This window comes from Zingiber officinale, chromosome 2B (genome assembly GCF_018446385.1).
Source record: "Zingiber officinale cultivar Zhangliang chromosome 2B, Zo_v1.1, whole genome shotgun sequence".
Taxonomy (NCBI): domain Eukaryota; kingdom Viridiplantae; phylum Streptophyta; class Magnoliopsida; order Zingiberales; family Zingiberaceae; genus Zingiber; species Zingiber officinale.
In genome coordinates, this window is record NC_055989.1 from 154439044 (window position 1) to 154453842 (window position 14799).

The window sequence follows — 14799 nt, forward strand, 5'->3', positions numbered from 1 at the left end:
TTGTGTATTCCTGAGTCACACTCCAACCGAGAGTACTAACTCTAGGGAGTACATTGATTTAGATTTGCGACCCATCCGGGGGTACTCGAATGTATAGAGATTTAAAGTGCTCTATTGTTTAAATAATATAAGGAAAGACATTGTAGATTTTGTAGCTCGATGTCTGGTATGTCAGTAAGTGAAGGCTGAACAACAAAGATCAGCATGATTGTTTTATATTCAGATATCAAAATGATAATGGAAGCATATCACAATGGATTTCGTTGTGGGATTACCCATGACATGAAGGGCACATGATCCGATTTGGATAATCGTTGACCGGTTAACCAAACCTACTCACTTTCTACCGATCCGTATGACGGATTTTTTAAATCGATTAGCAAAGTTATACTATAGAAAGATCACTAGACTTCATGGTATACATATGAGTATCACATCGGGTAGAGATCCACGATTCACATCACGGATTGGTAGAGTTTACAGCAAACCTTGGGTATGAAGTTTCGCTTTAGTACAACTTTTTACTCTTAGATAGATGGACAGTCTGAGTGCACTATATAAATGTTAGAGGATCTGTTGATAGCGTGTGTTAAGAAGTTCAGAGGTAGTTGTGAAGATCATTTTTGACTAATGGATTTTATCCATAGTTGACTAGACGACAGTGTGGAAGTAGCGGAAGTGCAGTGAACTCATAACTCACAAAGTCATCACTTCCACTTGAAAGGAGATCTTATAGTTTTATAAGAGAACCTTAAATCCCTCATGATTAGAAATTAGTTCGTGATACTAGGGTGGATGAGTATGTTGGGTGTGCCAGTTAGTTGTTACCCTTGGATGAAAAAATAGTAAATTTATATAGCAAATTTTTATTAGTAGAGGAAAATATGAGAATCAACAATTAAATACTAAGTATTACTTGAGAAATAATCTTAAACAAATTTTATAATATTTTTTAGAATTTAAGCAGAGTATACATGACACATTTTGAGGGGTTAATTTAATTTGGCTAACTTAAAATATTAAATTTTAAATTATAATTAGATAAATTTAAGTGGGAGTTGATGATATTAAATAACCTAACTTAAATATTAAACCGTAAGTTATAATTAGACAAACCTAAGTTTTGCTTTCTCCTCTTCATTTCCCCCAACCCTCCTTTGCTCGATCCCGATCCGCCGCCGCCGCCCCTCTCTGTCGTCTCCGTCTCCGCCGCTGCCCCTCTCCCTCTGTCGTCTCCGTCTTCGCCACCGCCAACCCCGCCTGGTGTCGCCGTCGCCGAAAGGAAGGGTCGACGCCACCCCCTTGCGCGTTCTGCCCTAGACCTTCACTGCCGCCCGACGCCATCGCGTGGTCGCCGCCGCTGTGTCGTCGCATCCAACCACAGCGCCTCCAATGTGAGTTGCTAACGTCGCGTCCACTTCCTTTCCGAGGGTGCAATGCCCGTGTGCCTTCATCGGTGCTGCCCCACCTTGAGGAGCTCGCCAACGCCACTGACCGAAGCCTTCCCCATCTGCCGCCGCCCCCTTTGTCGTGGCCGCGCCCATTCCAGAGGCTGTCTCGGCAGCCACCGTGGTTGCTCCCTTCAGCCACTGTCCCGGCCACCCCAGCCACCTGCAGCTAGCCTTGGCAGCAGCTAGCTCGATGGCACTATCGCCGGACATTTGCTCCGTTGCTCACGCAAAGGGTTCCTACAGTAGCTTCCCTACTGTCTCGGCCGTCTCTCCCACTGCTGGCTAAGAGCACTGTGCAAGCCATCTCCCTGTCGGCTGCCGGAGAGAAAACAATTGGGTAATGATTGATTAAGTTTTTATTAATCAGTGTTAATTAGAGTTGGATGATTGAAATGATTAATCAGCTAGATACTTGATGATTAGATAAGTTTGTTGTGATTGATTATGAGTTGGATTATAATGTTAATTAATTGGGCTCATTACTTTGTTTAGTTATGTTTGATTTTATAGCTATTTTTATACTTGTCTGTTAGGTACTTGGTGTTAGCACGGTGACACTTAGTGAGTGAGTCTTATTCATAGTTGCGGACGATCATGGACATAATAAGGTGACATTTCAAGACCTGAGCCTCATACAGAGAATATGGGTTCTTGTGACACCAACTGATGCCATTACAGTCTCAAGGATTAAAGCTTCTGTCGGCGGCTGTTGCAGCGTGACTGTACCATTACAATCATTTTAAGTACAAGAAAAATATGATCGAACATTCCGAGAATCCTCGGAATGTTAGTTCATTCTACGAGAATGATAGTTCTGTGGGCACTGGGTTTACCTTTGCCATACATAATAATTGCACAGTCAAATTTCAAGTCAAGGTGATCCGCAAGATTATTTCTCATGTGAGATATAAGGCTGTTGGTTGTGAGGTGGTCATAGCTTCTTTCTCAGCCGGTATAGCTTCCTTCTCTGCTGGTATAGCTTCATTTCCTTCGTATTGTTAAATTTCGGTTAGTTTCCTATTATTCATTCCTTGTTAGATTCTTTAACTATTCAATGGTCACTTTCTATCGCCAAATCCAAATGGTCTCCTCATTCAATTCAATGCACACCAAATGGTCTCCTCAGTAATTCCTAATATTTTAGTTAAAACTGCTAAATAAAATTAAATTGGTGTGCATTGAATTGAGTTAGGAGACCATTTGGATTTAACTATGGAAAGTGATTGCCTAATGGTTAGGGAATCTAATAGGGAATGAATAACAGGACAATTAACTGGAATCTAACAATATGAAGGAAATGAAGCTATACCGGCAGAGGAAGAAGCTATACCTGCTGAGGAAGAAACTATGACCAACAGTCTTGTATTCCACATCAGAAATAATCTTGTGGTCACTTTGACTTGAAATTTGACTGTGCAATTATTATGTATGGCGAAGACAACCCCAGTGCCCACAGAAGTATCATTTTTGTGGAACGAACTAATATTCCGAGGATTCTCGGAATGTTCGATCATGTTTTTATTGTACTTGAAATAATTGTAATGGTATAGTTGTACTGTCACAACCACCGACGGAAGCTGCCGTATATACCTCTGATCTTTGGCCATTCCTTTGACTCCATTATTGTTCGTATCCTTTAGCTTCGGAAAAAAAATATGTGGAAAAAACCTAAACGAAGCTTTCACTTCCGCAAATTGGTAAGTTGATGTATGATTTTTAATGTACACACAAACTAAATTTCTTATGTTGCAATTTATATTTGTTAGGGAGATTATATTTACAACAGAGATTATATGGTTTCACTGTGTACCTCCCATACAGTACCAATGTGGGCTGGCACCGATTACTATCCGAGCTACAGTCTTGGACTATGTGTCCAAGAAGTAATTAGGTCAGTGAGGTAAAATCTATTTTATCTTATCATTTTTTAGTATTTTTACACTAGAAACTAAAAAGCGCTGCGGTAAATGTCATTATGTTGGTGCTGATATATATAGTTCCAATGATACCATTTGTCTTGATTGTTATCCTCTAGGATCAATTTAGTTAGACGATTTATTTTCTCTCCTCTTTTCTCCTTGGTGACGCTTCCTTTAATTTTCTTAGTCAATCATGGAGAACAAATGAAACACCAAAAAGCAAAGGGAGGGAAAGTACTAGTCAGAGCACTAGAGACAATTAAGAGGTGTGACACTGAGTTAGACAAATTTAGGTGCATAAATATCCTGTATTTGTGTTAATTATAGCCACAGTTCAATTCTTTTAGGATATATTCATCGATACGATGAGTAATCAATACTAATATATACAAGATATCTTAGGAGCTAGAGTTATTTAATGATTCTTAGAAAATTGTGAAGTCGATCCACTAAAAAGTTGATGTTCTAAGTGATGCAACAACCATTTCGGTTCAGTTGATCTTTTATTGATACATTATATTTAAATTTGGAGGTAATTAAACTAGCGGGTGATAAAATTAAATTCTATACGATTAAATCTCAACTGGCGTGTGCCAAATTATGCTAAAACAAAATCTTAATTTCTTGGAGATGAAGTTAAAAAGAGTATTATATTATTGTTGATGTTGTCGTCTGCAGGGGAGGAAGAAATTCACGAGGTACTTCCAGAGTACTGGCGACTGCATTTTTTGGTTGGCCACAGTTGGTATGAGCTATTCCTCTGTTTTCTTCTCAATTTTTCTTGGAAAATAAGAGGTATATTACTGAGACTCTAACTCTGGATCTTCGATGCTTGATCCCTGGAATTTCTTGTCATGAAATTCGCGACTTATACTGAACTATGCTTTGTTTGGAACTTAGTGGGGATGCATGCAGTTTTCTATTCGTCCAACGTATTTGCTTGTGTTTATTAGGAATTTAGAGGTGAAATTAGAACGTCAAGATATCATGCACCTTCAAGTCCAACGATTTGTGCTATAATATTTTTAAGGAAAATTTTTAAGGATAGACGTATCATTTTACTTGTTGTGAGTCCCAACGATTAGTTTTCCTGAGATTTTTTCTTAACAATATTATTTTTCTAGGATGAAATATATTTGGCAATAAATATAAGTAAAAAAATTTAATTTTAATTATTCAAAATAAAAAAATATTAACTTAGTTTATTTATTCAGCATAAGACAAAATTGGAAGGGATAAAAAAATAATATCTGAGCCCAGTTTGGATTCTCGGACCTGTGGGTTTTGGCTCATCAGACTTGTGTACCATTCCTAATTTTCCATAGAAACCTGAAAAAGCAAAGAGATGGTTATGGTGCAAAGTACTCTGGTGCACCGTCGTCTCACCAACTAGACCTTCACGAGGTCACCCACCAGCTCTCCCTGAGGCTATTAGTATTAGGAAACAACCGTTATAAGAGCATCCACAGTGAGCTGTCGGTGATGTGGCACCAAGGAGCCAGGTTCTTTCCTTCTTTAATTAACTTTTTAAAAAGTTTTTCTTAAATGATTTTTTTTTAATATTTGTAAAAAAAACTTTAAAAAAAGATACGTTGAACAACAGCATGCCTTTTTTTGATTAATTAAATTTTTTATAACAATTTAATTATATATAAGGTAGAATATAAGAAATATATATCATGAAAAAGTATGAAACTCATAAAATTATTGTTGAAAAGTTTTTTTTTATAAGAGAGATATATGAGGTACATTATTGACGTGATGGGAATGTGATAACGAAAGAACTCTCGACGAAGTTTCAGGATGTCTTAAGGAATCTCCACGTGGCCTCCATCTATCGTCAGCTGACATTCTACAAAACTGTTAAGGGACAACCATTAGAAGGAATCCTGTGGGCATTTTGCCAGGCTGCATTCTAGAAGAGGTGGTGAGTACTAAGTCGGCCGGTTAATATCATAAGTTGATCCTGTACGGGGGGAACCTGAACAGGAGAGAAACATGTCTCCTCTGCAGAGTGTAATAGAATGAATTTTAAAAGAATATTGAAGAATAAAGATTAGCCCGTGCGAGGGCTCTCTGGATATTATCACACGTCTCTCTTTCAGTCGAATTAAAGAGTGTAATCAAATAAATTTCATAAAAATACTAATGAATAAAGATCAACCCATATGAGACATTTCGGATATCATCAAACCCTTTGTAGTCCTCCACGATTGTTTTTTAATCAGTAGCGGTGCATTGTTTAGGACCTGAGGATAGGGAGTCAAGATGATATAACGGTCAAAGTAAGAAAATCATGATAGCAAAAGGGACCCAACTCCAACATATGCTGAAGGCATAACTCTCGACCGACCGGCCACAGATTCCTAGCCGATCGGGCTCTAAGCCGGTCAGGGCCACAAAGCCAGCCATATTCTCAGGAGTCGAGGCCTTTATATATTTCTAAGGTATGGTTCCCTACCTATTGGGCTATAAGCCGGTCAGATCTCCCGGGTTCAAAGCCTCTGCAACGTCTTGATCCACAATATATAGCTTGTCTGTATCAGCGTAATTGTATCTACAGGACTTAACTTCCTATTCTCCATGGGCACAACCCACAGGTCGGCATCAGCTTCCTATGAAATTGGTAATGCTTTATAGCTTGTACCTTGCTTTTTTGTTTTACAATAATACGATTATTTTGGTTGTATTGAGTCATCTCGTGAGATGCACTTTTGCCGAATATTTTTTCTGTCTAATGAATCACTAATAGAGGCATTGAGTGATTTTATTAGACATACTGTCTGTCCAAAACCTTGTTTGTTTGGTTCATCTTCATAGATATTTAATTATAGTTGGCAGCATTTTGCTTGTTAGGTGCTTATAGTAGTTATTTTTCTTCAACTTAAATGGTTTGACTTTCTAGGTCAGAGGATCTATTCCTCTAGTGCTTTCTATTTATGAGATTTATCCATCCGATGTGTACTGGGGACAGGGATTTGCCCTCAAAGATGTAACTGGTTTAGCAACTAAGGGAGATGTTGATGTACATTCAGTTTATGCAACTTCTCTTCCAATTATTCATCCTACCTTCTCTGTCCTCGTATGATCTAGAGCATAGTTGCAACTAGGCTGCCGCAAGCTTGCAATTAGGCTGCCGCAAGCTTGCAGTTGCCTCTCGCGGTGGCTTACAGTGAACATACTAAACATATTTTTTACAACTATCTTTCAACCTTTTTAAAAAATATTTTTAATATAATATTTATATTTTGCTTACTTTTAATACGAATAAAAATAATCTAAAATGGGGAAAAAAAAATTAAAGCCATTTCCAAACACTGTGTCCTAACCGAATTGAGATTCTTGTTCGCCATTGTTGGACGTGCTGGAGAGCTCAATCAATTGAGACGATGCCGAATTGAGATCCGTGTACGCCACCGGCCTCCGCCCTCGCCGCCGCTTCCACACACCGTATCCAGCAACCGCCACCGCTCCTGCGAACAAAACGCTACCCACCGCCAGCATCGCCTTCTTCACTGTCCTTCGGCCGCTGCCGCTCACCCTCACCTTGAAATACCCCACCTTCCTCTCGTTCGCCGCCACTAGAGTGATCGGGTAGTCCAGTCGATAGCAGTACCCCGACAAGTTGTGGTAGATTGCGCCCCAGCAACTGCAGTTCCGCTCACAAGAGTCTTCGCACTGCTCCAAAGACGCCACTTTTCGATGCCGTGTCAGTTCGTCGTTCGCCAGGTCGACGCCCTGCCTTCTCAGGACGCCGAACACGTTCGATCCGGCGGCGCAAAAGTCACCGACGACGGCCGGCGGGCATTCTCCCTCCTCCCTTAGGCAGCCGCAGCCGCCATCGGCCGAGTTGCAGAGCCCATAGGCGCCGCAGGATGTCGGGATCTCGCAGAGGTCGGCGATCGCCCGGAGATCCTCGTTCCAGATGGAGCCGTTCCAGTAGTAAGCGCGGAGGTTGCCGTCGGATTCCAGAGTCAGGCGGCGCAGCCCGGTGATTCGCCGATTGAAGGTGTTGAAGGGGAGCACGTCGACGGGGGCCGTCTCGGTTTGGTACATCCCTAAAAACCCCTCGCCCACCTGCGCGTAAATCGCTCCCCCGCCGGGGACGATCTGAGCCTTGGCTTCCAAGACGCTGTGCTTCCAGTACATAATCGGCGGCGCTCCACCGGGTAAATCCATGTAAAGAGCGAAGTAGCTCTCCCCCAATTTCATCGAGAACCTTCGATCCCTAGAGGAAAGATCGCTAACCGAGGAAAAGTTTTGACCTTGGACGAGTGTATCGGACGGAAAATCGAAGCTCTGCCAAAGAACCACGACGGATTCCGCCACCTGCTTCTGCACCTGGATATTCGACGAGTTGAGGAGAACCACCCAGTCTCCAGAATCGACCGGAGCAGTCGACCAGAGCACCCCTTTTTCGTCGTCGGACAGGACGAGGCATCCGTTGAAATATAGGGAAACGGAGGCGTCCCAGCGTACGCGCCTCGACACGGAAGCGCGCCAGAGCGCCGAGGAGGACGAAACGTGGAGGACGGCGAGGTCGAGATTCGAGAGCTCGGTGCGGAGGAAGCCGAGGGCGAAGACGCCGGTGGGATCGGCAAGAAGGGGCTGGAACTGGGAGTAGGAGGAAGGGTCGTGGGCGGCGGAGAATCCTCTGTGGATCTGATTAGACGCGGCGGACGCGAACCCAGACGCTATCGTGAAGTAAAGCAACAGAAGGATGGAAGAAGGAACTGGGAGTCGCATTCCGGCCGCCATGGCGGAGGCGAAGAAGGTCACACCTCTCTCTCTCTCTCCTCTCTCTTTTTCATCGTCAAGTTGACCAAAACAAAGAGTAGTGGTCGGGCAGCTGAGAATTAGTCAACTCATTTGTATTTTTCTTTTTTATTTTAAAACAATATATTTAAAAGTTTTTTTTGGGTCTTTCAAATACAATTTTTTTAAAGTAAAATAATTTGAGTGAATATTATTTAATTTTTTAATAATGTCAAAACACCGGTTAAATTTTCTATTTCACTAAAAAGATATTCATTATTATCACTTATTTAATTATGACTCCTATCCTTTTCTGTAATCAATATGTTTTTCTACTTGCATAAATTAATAATTCGACAAATTTTTTTATAAAAAAAAGATTTTAGATTTAATCAAAAATTGCATTATACAGTGTGGTGTGGAGCATGGTACATTTTCGTATATACTTCACGGACGCGTGGCGTGCATCTAACGGGCTAGACGAACGTGACATCTCCTCGATGCACGACACGCACGCTAAAACTAATGCAAACCACCAAAGAGTAACGACTTAATGGCCACCTGCTCGAAAATGATCCAACGCCTCTTCGTTTCGTTTCGTCTGTCTGATCGCGTCACTAACGCGGCTCTCGCGTCTCTGTCCCTCGCCCCGCCGCCTCGCTCTCCTCCTCCTCCTCCTCCTCCGCCCCTTTCTCCGCCTTCTCAACCTCCTCTTTCTTCCGGAGCCAAGCGGCGTCGTTGAGCACCACGACGAATCTGCGGTGCCGAGGACTGTCGCGGCAGACGTGGCGACGGAGGCATCGGAATTGATGCGGTCGAATGAAGATAGGGCGGAGGAGGATTGCAGCGCGTCGACGAGAGAGGGAATCGCTACTGGATCCGCTTTCGCTGGCCGCCTCGGCGGTCGTTGATGGCTCTGCAGATGACATGGCACCCGCGCTTCCGAAAGGGGGGCGCCGCCCCTCTCGGCCTCAAAAACCTCGGCAACTCCTGCTACCTTAATAGCGTTCTCCAGTGCCTCATCTACACCCCTCCCCTCGCCCAGTTCTGCCTCTCCTTCCGCCATTCCTCACTCTGTAAACCCTAGCCCTCGCCCTGCCCCATCTGTTTGCCCTAATTTTCTTTCAGAAATTTCATGCAAATCCTTTGTTTGTTTGTTTGGAGAACTAATTATGTTTTTGTTTGCTTTGCAGGCAAGTCGGTGTTCGCGAATCGGGAGGAGTGCCCATTCTGCATACTCGAGCGGCAGATCTCTCGATCCCTCACTCTTGACGGAGGGAATACCACCGAAGCGCCATCCAAGATTCTGAAGTGCCTATCCCTCTTCGCGGAGCATTTCCGCTGCGGGCGTCAGGAAGACGCTCACGAATTCCTTCGCTATGTGATCGACGCATGCCATAATGCCTGCATCAAGATCCACAAGCAAAGTGGAGGTGGTGGAGCCAGTGGAGGGGTCGTTAATGTAGATTCTAAGGTGGATGAGCGCTCTGTGCCCAGCACGGTGATGAAGGAGATTTTTGGAGGGGCGTTGCTGAGTCAGGTGAAGTGCCTCGCTTGCAAGGGGGATTCGAACAAAGTGGACGAGATTATGGACATCTGTCTCGATGTTTTCCAGAGCAATTCCCTGAAGGATGCCCTAGCTCGATTCTTTCAGCCTGAAGTATTGGATGGCAACAATAAGTACAGCTGCAGCAAGTAAAAGAGTCATTAAGTCATTTATTTCTAGCATAATACTACAAACTATGTCAGATATAGTTATTTGGTTTTTGCTTCTTCCTTTCAGTTGTAAAAAACTATCGGTAGCCAAGAAACAGATGTTTATACTTCGAGCACCAAATGTTCTAGTCATCCAACTTAAGGTGATAATTTTGTTTTTTTTCTCTATCTCAAACATACTAACTCTATTACATGGGAATCTTAAAGGTAAAATTCATTTTCCTGTAGAGATTTGAAGGCGTACATGGTGGGAAGATTAATCGAAACATTGATTTTGATGAGCTTCTTGGGCTTTCAAAGTTCATGTCCAATACAAGTCAGGTTAGTTTATGCTGCACTTGTAGTTATATTCAATTGTGACAATTGAATGAATTATTCTCAGCACTAGTGTCTTTATGTAGAGTTGGTAGTGACCAATGTAATAAGCACATAAGTGAAGGTATCCATGACTTCTGTCAAACTATTAAATTATTGCCAATCAATGCTAGTTAAAATAGATACTCATGAGTCTAGTATTCCCCATGGAGTGTTTCTGATATGATTACCGTTTCTTCCATCATTTGTTTGTAGGTCTGTAGTAGCACTTATCTATTAGATAGAATGCATTGTCTCTCAGCAATTCTGGAAAGTTTCCTCTTATGAAAGATATAGGATGTTGATAATAAATTGTCAAAACATCCTATTATGATATACAATTTTTTCTTGATTTAATCATCATCCCATGTTTCATATTGTCCTCTAAAGTTCCACAATTCAAAACTGATACATCTGATTCTTGCTGTTTTGCTTTATTCTTTCGATGTACATGGAGATCTAACTAGTCAGATGTTTTGCTGGCCTTTCCACTTTAACTCTTAGGGTCTTGATCATGCACCCAATTAATTGGGAAATGTTAGATTGAACACAGCCAATCTGTATCCAACTCAGCCATGCCGATTTTTCCAACTATGATCTAAACCATTTTTAATCTTGCATACCAGGCTATTCTTTGTACACTAGTTTTGAGTTTTGAGCCAAAGATTTTTCAGGTTGATCTGCATGGAGGTCGATATATGCATCTTCCTATTGGTGGTGATCTTTCACTACTGAGTAACAAATCAAGTCTCCAGTTGTTGGCTCTATTTTAAGAAACCTTGAGAATTCCTTTGATTACTAGGCAGTGCATCACATGCCTCTTTCTAGGGATAAATTTTGTCTATGTGGGCCTGGAGACTTCATGAATGCCTGGAGTCTTAAGCGTGGAAGATTATTACTGAGTGGCTGAGTGACGACTTTAATAGCAAGCTGGTAGTGGGAGGATGTAGTCATTAAGATTGATCTAGGGCTTAAGCGTTGTGGATCATGTTGTTCTCTGAATTGAGTTTAAAATTGTCTATGAATGGGGCATAAACCTTTAGCACGTGAGTTATAAGATATACATTTCGTTTTAGCATAGAATTTTGATAGTAATGCTTTTAAATGATTAAAAATCTTTTAGACAACATCAAAGTGTTTGTTATTGAAGTTTGTATCAATTATTATTAGGGCTATAAATGAACTAAACGTTTGTGAGCAAGCTTAGTTCAATTTGGTGAGAGTTGGTCTATGTTCATCCAATATACACAAGGTCAATTAAATGAACAAACTTAAACAACTCATTAAACTAAATAAAGATGCTTGAACACATGTGTTCGACTCATTACTGTTTGTGAATAAAAATTGTGAATTGTTTATGAATAATGTTAACAAACAATATCCACGAATAAAGTTTGTGAACCATATTCATAATAAATTTCTTATTAAATTTGTAAATAATCAAAGAAACTATCAAAATGAACAAACAAACTTGCAATATCAAGATCACTAACAAATCAAAAATGTTTTAAAATATAAACTTTTCAAATAATCAAACAGACTTGAATTATGAGCTCGATGCCATCTAAACAAGCTAAGCTCAAGCCAAGCTTGAACCAAACTTAAGTTCAAGAAAAAGAAAAGAACCCAAGCATGAACAATCTTTCAGTAGCTTGGTTGATTTTAGGCTTGGCTCAGTTACTTTACAAAACAAGCTTGAACAACATAAAGCTTGACTCATTTATAGCCCTAATAATAGTGAATACTAATATGATAAGGCAGTAAGGTTTATTGACCATTTTGCTTCTTGGACCTCACAACTTTTCTTCCTGCAAACAGAAGGACAACTCTCTAACTACTACATTCTCCTGCAACTACTTCAGAAGATATCTTCTGGTTTATTAGATCTTTTGCAAAGTTTCTCAGTGGTTTGAACAATTAGTTTCCTAAGTGGCATCATTTGGGAGATGCAATAGAGGAAGTATCCATTAGTGTGTAGATTACTTGAATTGTATGGGTTGGTATGCCAATTCTCATAGAATTTATCTCCTTTTTTTTGGCTAGAGCAATGACCAATTGCCCTTCTGCCCTTTCCTGATGGGCTATGAATATGAACCTAGAAAGTGTAACCTTTAGACCAAGCAATTTTTTCAAGGATATTCATGTTTCTAAACTTGAGTTATTAAATCACAGGATCCGGAGCCAGAGTATAGTCTTTTTGGATGTATAGTACACTCAGGTTTCTCACCAGAATCGGGACATTATTATGCTTACATTAAGGTAGCAACTTGTTAAATTGCATATTCAATCTTTGACATTCTATTGGATGTGTATTAGTGATAACTTTATTTATTCATGTTTTATTTTTTTACCTTAACAGGATGCTTCTGGTCGATGGTTTTGTTGTAATGATGCCCATATTTCACGTTCAAGCTCACAAGAAGTTTTGTCTGAGAAGGTTTACATGCTTTTTTATATACGCACTAATTGTTCCCCAAAGACAAACAAATCTGCTTTGTCTTGCAATGGATTCAAACCTTCTATTGTAAATGGTAGCAGTGTTGAAAGCCAAAAGACTACAGAAACTTTAAAACCAATGATTGCTAATTCCAACGGGGCATCTTCTACAAATAATGGTTCTGCATTGCTGAAGAACAGTGAAGCTATTTCATCTCCACAATTTAAACCCATTAATCTGAAGAACCTTGAGACAAAAAGGACTTTCCCAAATGATAATGGGAACTTTAATATTCAGAAAAAAAGAGCTATTGGGGAAGACACAACACATGCATGTAATTCCCTTAGTGAAAATAAGATGTTACAAAAATTTGAGACATTGACAACTTCTAATTTCGATGCAGTTAATGTGGACGTATCTTCTGATATAGTCAGGCAACAAAATAAGCATGCGCCTCTTTGGCCAAATGGAAATGGGTGCTCTCATCCATCAGATAGACACCTAAACACAGAGGACACTGAGTCTGCAGCAGCTATAAGAAAAGATTCTAGTTTTTCCAGGTCACCTAAACTGATGATTGATAAGCATCATAAAGTTTATTCAGAAGTACACAATATGAAAAGCAGAGAAAATCCAGATACGAGCTCTAATGGTTCCACTGCTTTGCCAAGGGAAAATAGCTCAAGCAAGAATCAGTTGTCATGTGAGAAAAGGCATTCTCGAGAAATTGAAAAGTTCAAAGAACTGTGAGTATTTCTTCTTCAATGATGGAACTAAGAAATTTTAGTTATGATAAACCATTCTAGCTGTTGTGCCCCGTTTTTCATTTGGTAGTGCCATTGTTTGTTCCATCATAAACCAAAGATATCTACTAGTTGGAACCAGGTGTAAATATTTTCCATATTGTTGGTGCGTACTTATCTCTGCTTATCATGATACTGCTTTCTAGGCTCTCTGGAGAAGCCTCTTCCGAATTGCACTCTTGTGGATGGGTAGATAAAGTTCAAGACTTTATGCGAGCTAAAAAAAGACAGTGCATGCAAGCCGCAGACACGTCTTATGATAAGAGTTCGATAAGGTAAACATCTGCTGTAATTTTGCAAACATGAATTAGGATATCTATTGAGGAATTTTTGCAATTGCAAGATGATATTGTTTATTTTACACACTAACTCTATTGTGACTGTGCTACTACTCAATGATGCCTGTTGTGATATTAACATGTTATATTCATGATTTGTTTCGTATGTTACTGCTGTATTTATTGTCAATCTGATGGTTGTAAAACATTTTTATAATTATTTGATTGCTACATACAATGATTCAACACAAACACAATCACAGATACAATGATTTTGCTTTGCCATCTTAATGCAGGAAACAATTGATAAGTGATGCAAAGAAGACTTTCATATTGCAAATTCCCGAATCACTAAAGGAGCGCCTCATCGAACGCCTCAGATCTTTTAGTCAAGAAACACGTCTTTTGGATCCTTGAATATGGATTAAGGTACTGTTCCTAGTACCCAAGTCTGCAACTTTGCATCGAAAGTCTGTTTTTTGTTTTTGTAATGTATATTTTGATTTGTAATTTATCTATCTCAAATCTAAATAAAACTTTGGTTATCCAGTCATACTATGCTGCAACTGGATGATGGTTGGACATAAGATGACTATTCCAAACTCAAAGGCTTACGTGCGGCTATGATTATATATTCTTTCAATACCAGGAGAATGTCAAATTTTTTACGGTAAAACATCACCTTAAGTTTCTAGTTTTTCAGGTCTTCATTAGTAACTCTTCTTCCCTCCATCAGTGAGATTCACAATTTTGGCATCGAAGATTTTTTTGTACCGTTGGAGGCGTCAAATGCAGAGTTACTCACCCCATGTAAAATATGCTTTTTGTTAACTTTGCCTATCATCTCTTAGCGGAACTCCGTTTCGAGGATCTCCTTTTAGATATCTTGCGCTGTTGAATGTTTGAATATAATGAATGCAATCATTAAGCTACATCAAGTAAATTCTCCATTTATGCTCTCTTCTCTCCCTGTTGTGTCGTAATGTTTGTATGCTCACCATTTTAAGAGCATTCGAACTAATTTATTGAAGGCCTAGTTATTCAAAGAAAATAACTTCTGAGAAACATGATTAAGCGTAAAATGTC

At 40.1% G+C, this 14799-nt stretch overlaps 2 protein-coding genes and 1 long non-coding RNA gene across 6 annotated transcripts; 2 read left to right on the plus strand and 1 right to left on the minus strand.

Annotated features, from left to right (window-relative positions):
- The first annotated feature begins 1101 nt into the window (after window positions 1-1101).
- On the plus strand, window positions 1102-4292 carry LOC122047978. Of its 2 annotated transcripts, XR_006130698.1 has the most exons (5): window positions 1102-1788; window positions 1985-3148; window positions 3218-3351; window positions 3558-3636; window positions 4049-4292. It is a non-coding gene; the product is annotated as an uncharacterized LOC122047978 (long non-coding RNA). The 2 variants fall into 2 exon arrangements; XR_006130697.1 differs by lacking the exon at window positions 3558-3636.
- A 2283-nt stretch (window positions 4293-6575) lies between these two features.
- LOC122047980 (PAN domain-containing protein At5g03700-like) lies at window positions 6576-8212 on the minus strand. The gene has a single exon (XM_042609541.1). The coding sequence runs from the start codon at window positions 8126-8128 to the stop codon at window positions 6695-6697; it is 1434 nt and encodes a 477-aa protein (XP_042465475.1). The 5' UTR covers window positions 8129-8212; the 3' UTR covers window positions 6576-6694.
- A 482-nt stretch (window positions 8213-8694) lies between these two features.
- LOC122047979 (ubiquitin carboxyl-terminal hydrolase 25-like) lies at window positions 8695-14665 on the plus strand. 3 transcript variants are annotated; one of them, XR_006130699.1, is made up of 10 exons: window positions 8695-9201; window positions 9319-9820; window positions 9909-9984; window positions 10070-10162; window positions 12368-12454; window positions 12555-13378; window positions 13582-13710; window positions 14010-14142; window positions 14264-14383; window positions 14450-14665. XR_006130699.1 is itself a non-coding variant. In XM_042609539.1 (10 exons), the coding sequence occupies exons 1-9, from the start codon at window positions 9036-9038 to the stop codon at window positions 14128-14130; spliced, it is 1929 nt and encodes a 642-aa protein (XP_042465473.1). In that variant the 5' UTR covers window positions 8695-9035; the 3' UTR covers window positions 14131-14142; window positions 14264-14665. The 3 variants fall into 3 exon arrangements, 2 of the variants coding, with proteins under 2 accessions (XP_042465473.1, XP_042465472.1); XM_042609539.1 differs by having other exon boundaries at window positions 12555-12966; window positions 13036-13378; window positions 14264-14665; XM_042609538.1 differs by having other exon boundaries at window positions 14264-14665.
- The last annotated feature ends 134 nt before the right edge of the window (window positions 14666-14799 follow it).